General features: G+C 40.1%; 1 protein-coding gene across 3 annotated transcripts; it reads left to right on the top strand.

Moving 5' to 3' along the window:
• Window positions 1-2809: 2809 nt before the first annotated feature.
• On the top strand, window positions 2810-10323 carry LOC146619814 (monocarboxylate transporter 9-like). 3 transcript variants are annotated; one of them, XM_085369758.1, is made up of 6 exons: window positions 2810-3011; window positions 4203-4452; window positions 6217-6360; window positions 7290-7385; window positions 7834-8712; window positions 8897-10323. In XM_085369758.1, the coding sequence occupies exons 2-6, from the start codon at window positions 4260-4262 to the stop codon at window positions 9079-9081; spliced, it is 1497 nt and encodes a 498-aa protein (XP_085225884.1). In that variant the 5' UTR covers window positions 2810-3011; window positions 4203-4259; the 3' UTR covers window positions 9082-10323. The 3 variants fall into 3 exon arrangements, with proteins under 3 accessions (XP_085225884.1, XP_085225886.1, XP_085225885.1); XM_085369760.1 differs by lacking the exon at window positions 2810-3011 and adding an exon at window positions 3055-3474; XM_085369759.1 differs by lacking the exon at window positions 2810-3011 and adding an exon at window positions 4007-4083.
• Window positions 10324-10887: the final 564 nt, after the last annotated feature.

Raw genomic sequence — 10887 nt, 5'->3', positions numbered from 1 at the left:
TGATGTCCTCTTGTATAGATCTGCTGACACTCCACTGCGCCAGTGTCTGATTTTCATTTCCTACTACACATGGTTCTAACCGGTTTCAACTGGATGGAGACCGGAGGAGTGGTTTCCATAAATCAGTCATTCCAGGATCATTTAACACGGTAAACCTTTGTAATGTGGGTGCAATAACCTGGCGTGGGAAGAGAACAGGACAAGGATGACAGCCTGCAAAACACATTAGACTTCCATTAGGTCTCCGCATGTAACTCTTCCTGTTCGCACATACACTCAGCTTAATCTCACCAAAATCAAAATACACATCTCATCCTAAGAGTGACATAAGTATATCTTTATTTGAAGGCTTGCTGAGAGTTCTGGCACAACTAAAGTGGATCCTGTGTTTTTCTACTGTGGTGCGGTGTTCTCACTTACTGCTAAAGCCAGCAACCTGAACTAATCCAAGCATGAATCCGTACTGGAAGCTCAGGGTGGCAATGCTGGGTGTTAAAGTGGCCTTTAACCTCTGCAGCTTTATGGAGCTAGGATGGCCAAACCACCCAAGATTTATCCAGACTGCGGGGTGGCGCTGTGTGCTTACACCTGCCAAGCCTCTTACGGAAAGGCACAGCGGGCCGCTGAATCTCAGGTGTCATAAAAGTGTTAGATAAAAAGACAAGCTATTAAACTAAAGTCAGCACACATAAATCTCACGGGAACGTGTGAGTATACTAAATGAGCTTTGGGTGAGTAATGTGAGCATAATGTCTCAATGAGACTATTTTCAAAATACATTTCTTTATATTTGAATATGGGATATACATTACAAGACATTACTTGTAAAGAACAAAATGATTGCTCAAGCCCACACACAGTGTTTGGGGTTAATCCACAGATCTCAGTGTTAATAATTTTTTATGTCTGGAGTGACAGCTGAAGTATAAAATGATTTTTTTTTTTTAAAGCAGCTGAAATTGTGTTTAATCCTAATTTCAAACCTTACATGGCATGTGTCTCAAATTTAGTTGGTGAAGAAATGTTATTTTACCGTGTGGAGCAACAATTAGGGATCGCAAAAGGCACAACTGTTTATTTTAGGCTTAGCATTGATTTTGCAATGCTAGTCGAGGCATTTAAGGTCTAACAGCAAGTTATAAGTCAAAACACACATGGAGCTTATCAAACATAATGATCCGCAGTGTGAAATACCTTGGATTACAGACGAGGAAAATAGGCCTGTAATTATTCAGGTCAACCTCCAAACTGAGGAATTACTAAACACCTGGGCGTAGACGCAGGTGATTTTCTCTAGTAGTTTTTACAAATAAATTTATATGCTCTGTGATCTCAGGTTGGCTGAACTGTTATCTTTGATGTTGTACATGAAGTTGCAAGATTAAACATGTTTGCAAAGCTTCAAGCATATAACAATCATGTGAAAATTTATGCAAATTTCACTCTCATTATTACTGCGGCATCAAACAAGTATTGAAAACTTTACTGCTATTTGAAGTTTGCAAAACATAAAGCTTAAAATTTAAGATCGGTGGATCTTAGATGGATTTTAACCCAGTGGAATTAATAGTCCATATATGGAACCTGGGAATGTTTGAATGCATCAACATCAATTCTAGTTTCAGTCAGTAGTGCTTAAAGTGTGTCATAGCCACTCTGTAATCCACTCCCCAAACAACCTCAAATTCCTAGCTCTGTCTGTGACATGCACTACATCTAGTTGAAACTGGTTTGGAGCAACATGTCAGTGTAATGTGACTGTAAAGTACAATTAATTCTGTCTCCCTTTTTCTTTTTTACACTTAGTTTTTCAGGCAGAAGGGGATTATGGAGCCTAAATCTTTTCAGTAAGACCCCTTTTGGCAGCAGACCTCAGCTCTGGGAAAAGCATCAAAGATCCTCAAGAATTTTGAGTTCATTCAGTGTGCAAACCTGTTTTACCTCTCCTTTCTTCCTCTCCTCTCCCATTCTACTCTGCTTCCCACCATCACGCCCACTATTCATTGGTGACTTGGTTTCACAATGTTACTGACCTGAGGTTAAGAATGGGGACAAACAACATGGATGATATAACTTTATGATGCTACAAAAGAATGATTATAGCAATTAATCTCCTTGCTGTCCTTCTATGTATGTATGTAATGTATGGATTAAATTAAAAGTCAAAATTTCCTGAGACACCCTATGTTTAAAAAAATGTCTGGTTGTTGTTGTTGTTGTTTTCTTTTGTTTTGGGGATAGAACAAGATTTAGGGGAGATAAAGCCTATATAAGCTCTTATTTTTTTTTTTTTTTTTATAAACACACTTTTTTTATAAAGTGAAACTTTTTTTTTCCAAGTAAATCCCAAACTCTGATATTGTGTCTTCTCTTTATAAATCAGTGGGGATGCTGCTAATATTCGTTGTTCCCTTGATTACCATAAACAAAATCACTAGCACTACAATCTCATGCATATGAGTGGTTTGTGGTTCACACATGTATGTTTTTCTCCGGCTTCATTTAAACCTAATAAAGAGATTCTCTTTAGTGTGTTGGATACCCTCGGATACCATGTTACCTGCATGGTAGCTCTCTATGATGCAGCTCGTTTTTACTAGTATTCGTTATGATTTTAAACAGACTCCAGTTATTTCCAGCGATGTGGTGACAGATTATGATTTGGCTCAAGTTTTGTACATGCATTGCTTTAACCTGCGCTCACCGGGAAGATGACTCCACTCGCGTCCTGCTGATGCAACCGGTTCGGACTGGACTGATGGAAATATTAATGATGACACCAGAGGGAAAGAAACCATACTCTCAGACCGATTTGTTAGTACAAGAACCCCAAACTTTCAGCTTGATCAGTCAGACTCAGATGAAAGCAGTATATTTCTTTCTACGTGTTTATATTGTTATTTTATAGCTACCGTTAGTTATCGTCATTATTACGCTTTCTCATTGCTTCAAAGACCAGCTTTACAAAAACAGATCCTTCATTTGTCCCCTATAACCCGGAGAGCTTCCAGGTAAACAGCTTTGTGCATGTGCATTTTGAATACTTGCTTGTTTTACACGAAGCAGGAGAAAAACATACACGTCTGAACCACAAACCACATCCGCCGCATCGCTAAGAGCCGTTCTGTCTGTCTTCTGAGCTCCAGGCGCGCAAGCGAAAGCAGCGCTTTTTCTGTTGTAGATGCGTTCAAGCTGCCGCTGGACCAGCAAGAACAGCTTTGAACCGGTTTGGTCGCCGGCTGCAAAGCAGGATGCACAATGAAACACTGTTGATGCAGTGCGTTTTCTGGTGAAGGAACCCCTATAGTCCAGCTCAAAAAACAGAAAGAGTGTGCGATGCCTTCATTTTTATTTGCTTTGTAGCGATACGAGGTGTTTTATTTTTTTTTTAACAAGGAAAACATCCTAACATGGAAAGTTCCCGCAGAGCGCGCAGTTAGGCAGGCGCCTGCAGCTGTATTTGTATATGCTGAGGTGAGTGCCGCATGTATTGTTTTTTAACAACATTAAAAAACGCGTGTCTTTTTGCAGTGAATCAAAGATATATGGCTACAAAACGTCGTCACTTTTTTATTTTCACAAGTGTTGGTCAATGGCAGTGTTAGCGTATGGCTATATCCATAAACTGTAAGCAGCTTTTTTGGTTCCTATTTGCTTTACATTTATATTAAAGATGCCTTCTTTGGCTGAATTGTATTTACTGTAAACATGTAAATACATGCTTTGTAAACATACAGATCTGACATATCTGAAGCTTCGCACTAACTTTCCCCTTAGTGACGCAAAAATAAAGTGCGGTAGTTATGATCAGCGGTCTTAAAATCTTGGGTAAGAACAGAAGAGAAACCTCTTCTATAGCCATCTGAGCTGAGTTGAAGGGAAGGTTGAAGGTGAAATGCTTTTTTCTTTCTTTTTTTTTAAAAACTTTCTCCTCCTTCGAGGTGTGGTTAAAGAGAAAGGCTCAAAAGGGCCAGTTGACTCTGAGTAAGTTGCAGTCAGTCTGTGTTTAAGACCTGACACAGGTGGCCTCCCTGTTTGGCCAGGCCAGGTGCCGCAACAGCCTTCCCCAGATTAAGGCTTGAAGTAAGTGGTTTTTGTAGGTCAGGTCTAAAAATATCATCCAGGGATGAGCACTCTTTTTTTTTTGTTTCAATTTTGCTGTAAAAATTTAATTGTATTGTTTGTTTCTATGTTCTTACCAGGAACACCACCTCCAGAAGCCATAACAGATCCCAGAGCGCAGCAATAACATCAGCATCATGGCTTCAAAAGTGCTCGATGGAGGCTGGGGATGGGCGATTGTTGCGGCTTCCTTCATGGCCCAGTTCCTTGCTTATGGATCACCCCAGTCTGTGGGTGTACTCTACCCTGAGTGGCTCCATACATACCAGCAAGGCAAGGGCTTGACTGCCTGGGTGGGCTCCCTTGTTTCTGGAGTGGGACTAATAGCCAGTGAGTAACACACATTGTAATGGCATACTATACTTCAGTATACTTTAATATACTTCATATTGGGGTAGAAGAAGTAAACTCATTAGCAGAGATTTCTCAGTCCGAGGTTGATTTTCATTATCTGATGATTTATTGGTAAGCAGTAAATTGATGTTACCATAACATTTGGATATTTTTACTTGCTGTTAACAGTATCTTAACCTCTCTGAGTTAGAGAGGTTAAGATATCATATGTGATTTGTGGTAAATGTAAAGCACTAAATCCTCACCTTTATACCTGTCTTCCTACAATTTCCTTCCCAGTTATGTACCATAAGATGTCCCTGATAACAAATGAGACATAACACCTGCTCAAAGTCTGAAGGCTGACTTATATGTAAAGGGGCAATTGAACTAAAGTAAGAATGGGGTATATTGGATGTGCCAGTTTTTAATATAAAAACGTATTTATTTGAAGGATTAAGCCAGTTGTCACGGCTGCGGGGGGCAGACGTGTGGTGAGTGTGAGGGAGGACCCAGACGCTGGCATTGGCTTAGATGTGGCGAGCTTTATTAACATACAGTGGAGGCACAAACAGAAACACGGTGAACAAAATAAAACCTAAAGGTGACCTAAACTGGGAATGGCTAACAAAACGAACCTGAACTGACGACTCTGGAGAAAAGCAGGGAAGAAACACAGCAACGACTAGCAACGGACATGAGTGAACACACACTATAAATACACAGAAGGGAACGAGGAAACTACACACAGGAGGGAGGCACAGCTGATCGTGATTGACAAGACGAGAGGGGAAACGCAAACTGAATACACTGGCATAAGACACAGACTTTCACAATAAAACAGGAAACTAAAAAAGTAACATTTTACTTTTACTTGGAGCAGATTTGATGTGATGTAATGGAATGGGATCACTTGCTTCTTAATCTGACCAAAGACAAAGGAAAACAAAGATAAGTTGAGGCGAAAATACAGATACTATATATATATATATAAGCTTTATTGAACCCACATATAAAAAGAGAGAAGCAAAGGTGCCTGAAAGTAAACGACCATGGCCACTGGAGTATGAATGTAAAATATGAATACAAAATATATTCATCCTCCTTAGCCTTTCAGTCATTTCTGAAAGATATCATATCATAGAGTACAAAGTATGCTCCACAGCAGTTAAGCAAAAGAATTAGTGATATAGGCCTTGGTTGACATTGTTGTATAAACCAAAGCTTATCTTCCAGCCTTGCTTCTTGCTGTCTTTTTCTAAGGAATGAGGTAAAAATCATGCCTGGATCTACCCCAAAGGGTGGCCAATCTCTGGACACATGTCCCAGCCGTCAGCCTGTTTCAGCACTGCAGTTTCTGCTGTACAATGGCCAAGTCTTCCTCCTGCTTAGAGAAGCAATCAGCAAATTGTACATAAGTAAAGTAGTCTGAATGGGTATGGCAGAGTGAAAAAAAATCACTGTGTACTAAATTTCAGAATTGCTCTCAGTATAGTATAAACAGTTTGTTGCTCTATTTGTAAAAGGTGATTAAAAATACATGTTAAATATTAGCCAGGTAAAATTGCAATAAGGTTGGGATTAAATAAAACTGGAACTAAACTAAGTGATGAACTTTGTGAGAGATGTGAGAATCCTTCAGGCAGGTTGCCAGTTTAAACCTAATGTGATGTGTCAGTGTCATGCTTTGTGAGTGAGATGAGATTTCTGACCATCACTTTTTTTCTGCCTCTGTGTCTCTTTCTGCCATTGCTCCTTCAGGTCCTATCTGCAGCGCCTGCGTGGACAACTTTGGCGCTCGCCCTGTGACCATCTTCAGTGGTGTAATGGTGGCTGGCGGCCTGATGCTCAGTGCCTTTGCTCCAAATGTTGAATTCCTTATGTTTTCCTATGGGATTGTGGTCGGTAAGGAAACACTTTATAATCACACTGAATGACATCCTCTTTTGTGTTTTATGCTATACTTGGCAGTGCTTCAAGAACACCTGAGATTTATTCACCTGACCGTCGTTAAGACAGTCGGCTATGGAGTTCAGTCTTGTCAGTGCGCAAAACGTTTTTTATGTTTCTTCGATCATTGATGTAGACTAAGCTTGTTTTCTTCTAACATATGAAAATCCTGTAACACATTATATAATCATTTGGAGCAAACAGGGGCACATGGCCTTGTTGAACTGTTTCGCACCATTAAATGCTGATGATCAGTTGGGTATTAATGATTATCACTGGCACTGAGAATTAGTGGACAAGACATACAGTAGTGTGACGTAAGAGTTGTTTGATATTGCTTGTTGACAGAAAAACAACATTATAGGTTAGCCACATTCCTGTATGACCTTTTACTGCCTTTGTGGCCTCATCAGTATGCACTTGTGCCCAACACCACCTGTTACTGCACCTCAAGTGACAGCCCCGCTATACTTAATCCTGGGTATCCATCGCAGGATTAAATAGTTCCTTTAGCGAGTCAGCGCTAGAGGTCAGAGGCCATGCATCTTTGAAAGCAGTCATTTATTTTTAGAGTGGTCCTTAGAATGCTGACTGTAGCTGTAAAAGCGGTTTACTGCTCACTGTATCCTTTGTTTTGCTGAGGATATCTGATGCACAGTGTCCTCTGAACTTAAGGCTTCATGCTGCTTGTATAAAGCAGTGAGTTCAAGTTTACAGCAATATTGTTTAACTAAAATCTACAAAACATACTTTAAAAATTGTGATTAAAATGTAGTTGTTCTCTACTCATTAAGCAGTCGTATTCATGTGCCATTGCATCCCCATTCTTGTTTATTTTTCATGTTTTACGTGACATTTGCGTTTTCTTCTTTCTCTTACCATAGGCCTGGGTTGTGGTCTGGTCTATGCAGCCACCTTGACAATCACCTGTCAGTATTTTGACAAGAGACGCGGCCTCGCCCTTGGCATTGTCACCACAGGTACTGCTGCCTTCCTCTGACCTGAGGGCTATGGGTGCAAACCAGGTCTCCAAGCTCACTTCTTTCATGTTTGCGCTGCTGGGAACCTTAGGAAGCTGAGGTAAACATCAGTAGAGTAGCAAAGTCAGAGTGGTCTGTGGGGTAGGGAAGAGGACTGATGACCAGCAACCAGATGTGGTTTGGCAGTCGAAACTGGTAAATAGTTGAACAAAATGTTGTGAAACTACTTGACATAGTTACATTTTAAAGATTATTAGTAACATCCAAGTCTTATTTTTAAAGTGAGTCTAGCAATGATTTAGAACTACAGAGCCATCTCAACACAGAGCCGTCGTTCTGGTTGTCAGTTACACTTTAAAGTTAGTGGATGATAAGGCGCAATGGCTTTAAGTTGTATCGATTGATGTGTTATTGTATTACTCATTCCATTTCTCCTTTTCTCACCCAGGCACAAGCGTTGGAGCATTCATCTACGCCACTGCTCAGAATGAGCTCATCATGTTGTATGGCTTGCATGGTTGCCTCCTTATCATTGGAGCTTTAGCACTAAACCTCATGGCTTGTGCTGGCTTCATGAGGCCCCTCAATATGCCTGGGTACTACCTCAAACAGAAGGCCGCCCTCGAGCGCAACACAGAAGAGCAGATTTTTGAAAAGCCCCAATTGGGAGACCTGAAGATGACTGCAGGTTCTACTACAGCTACTCCAGAGAAAACACTGGGTGTGAAGGAATTGCTCATTACCATTGATGCCAAGGACTTGGCCATTCAGACTATGAAGAAAAAAGGCAGCTTCTTTTCTGGGTTTGATATCATAAAGGTCATCAAAGAGAAACGGCAGGCTTACTCCAAGTACATCCACTCCATGTCTGAGATCCTGCAGGACCAAGTGATGGTGGCTTTCTGTATCGGTGTCTTCATGTTTAGTTTAGGTGCATTCCCACCTGCGCTCTTCATTGAGGATGTGGCACAGAGTCAAGGACTCATTGAAGAAGTTAGTCTAATTCCTTTGGTATCAATAGGGGCCATTGCAGCTTGCGTAGGTAAACTAGGGCTAGGTATCCTGGTGGACATCAGGTGGATCAACAGCATCTATCTCTATGCCTTCACCATGTTTGCAGGAGGTGTGGCACTGCTCATTATTCCTCTCACTAACAGTTATGTAGGACTGCAGATCCTGTCTGCCATTGTGGGTTTCGCCAATGGAAACTGGTCTCTCACCTCCTACATTACCACTAGGATTGTTGGCTTGGAAAAGCTGACACAAGCCCACGGCATCGTCATGTTCTTTGGAGGATTTGGGATCATACTTGGGCCCCCTGTTGTAGGTAAGTTGTAATTATTCTATTTTGTGCTAATATAAAAACCTGGTGTAGCTTTTAGAGACGTTTCAAAAATCAAAATCTTACAGGGAATTGCAAAAGGCCTGTTAACTTCAGGAAATGACTCACTGCTGTGTCTGCAAGGAATCCCTCTCTGCTCACAGTTTCTGTTTTTCTCATCACTTTCTAGGGTGGTTCTTTGACTGGACACAGTCATATGACCTGGCGTTCTACTTTAGTGGGAGCTTTGTGTTGCTGGGAGCATTCCTTCTCACTCTGCTCACCCTTCCCTGCTGTAACGGGAAGCACCCCGAGAATGACAAACCGGAGGTCCTTTATAGCAGCAGCTGTGACAAAGTTGCTTCAGTAGCCTGAGTCTGAACACCTTTCACAAGATTTCAGATATTATTCAGCAACTTTCTTTGAACTCCTAGAAGAATATTTTTGTTTTGACTGTACAGGGGTCACCCACTTATTTCTGGTGCCAGATATTAATACACCAAAATTATTAAATAGAGGCCATTTCTCTGTGCTTGGCCCAGTTTCTCAGGTTAAATCACACACTGCAGATCTCTTTTGAAGATTTGATTCTGATGCCTGTGTCGACTTTTATTACTGCCTCATTTTACGAGGTAAACTGAACAACATTGTTCAAATTTGAAACACTGATACTCACTTTATTGTTAGTCTGAAAAATAAAGACAAGGTGCCATTCATAACGCTGGTAAAACAAATCTTTGTAAATTTGTTCTGTGTTATTTTAGCGTGATGACAAACATATATAACTTTTTTTTTCATGATTACTTAACTATAATACTGTTATATCTTACCAAAGCATCCGTAATAGTCAATACCTGTCAACACATAATGCCTGTTGGAACAATGATAAAGCCTTTGTTTTACATGATTTTTAAAGTGCATTCACTTAATTTATACACATACCTCTTTTTTTCTGAATCAGACAGAAGTAGACGAAGTCATTCTGATTCAAAAATATGTAAGCACAAGAAGGAGATCCCATTGTTTTTCCAACAATAGCAGCATGTTGATTCTCTTTCTGGTGTGATTATTATGAACTCTGCTGGCATATTCGCCTGACCAGGCTGGTCCTTTTCATTTTCATGTTTTGTCTGTCTATGTTTATGTGTACATTCTGTCTGTCAGTGTTCACACAGGCATGTTTGTACATGAACACAGGTTGTGTGTTTGTATTATTTGACCTTGTTTTTTTGTAATACAGCAGGTTTGTCCTTTGTGCGTGTGCCATTTATATGCACAAATCAGCCATAGAGCTGTAAAAATGTTTTTGCTTAATTTGATGTCATCATAATTGTAATGAATACATTGCAATAGGCTTTTTTTGGTCACTTGAATGTTGGTGAATAGATCACTACAAATGCCCTTGATGTTTCTTAACAGTAAGTTGGGACTAGGGTTTGCTTAATTTGCTTTTTATATTTGTAGAGGGTACTCATAGAGCATGGGTTAGGTCCTGTTTATATGGATGAGACTGTAAGATTTGGCCACTATTATTATTATTTTTTTATTCCATTATTATACTATTTATGTTGTTTGTTTATGTCTTTATTTCTGTTCATTTAAACAGAATTTTTAATTTAAAAGATAAGATAAGATAAGATAAGATAGAACTTTATTAATCCCTCGGGTGGGTTCCTCTGGGAAATTCGATTTCCAAAAAAGCACAGCACCGACAGAAGTTACAGAGTTATACACACACACATATATATAAATACAGAGACAATATAAATAAAATATACGAAGGGGATAAATAGAATAAATAGGAATAAAAATAAAAATACAAGTGAATTGCACATTTCAAGTATTGAGTCTATTGCACCGTTGACTATTTACAAAAGTATTGCACAAAAGGTATTGCACAGTGAGGTGAAGAGGCACTACAGCTTAGTTGTTCCCTCCTTTGTCCTCCTGTTTCCCCTCCCTCTCCCCTCCAGAGAGGAGTTAAACAGTCTGATGGCGTGTGGGACAAAGGAGTTTTTAAGTCTGTTAGTTCTTGTCTTTGGGAGAAGCAACCTGTCACTGAACAGACTCTTCTGGTTGTTAATGGCCGTGTGCAGAGGATGCCTGGCATTGTCCATAATGTCCATCAGTTTCTTTAATGTCCTTTTCTCTGCCACTGTCACCAGAGTGTCCAGCTTCATG

This window comes from Diplotaxodon limnothrissa, linkage group LG13 (assembly GCF_057381915.1).
Source record: "Diplotaxodon limnothrissa isolate DT_005_m linkage group LG13, D_limnothrissa_male_GT1.1, whole genome shotgun sequence".
Lineage (NCBI taxonomy): Eukaryota > Metazoa > Chordata > Actinopteri > Cichliformes > Cichlidae > Diplotaxodon > Diplotaxodon limnothrissa.
This window is presented reverse-complemented; position numbering and strand designations above follow the sequence as displayed.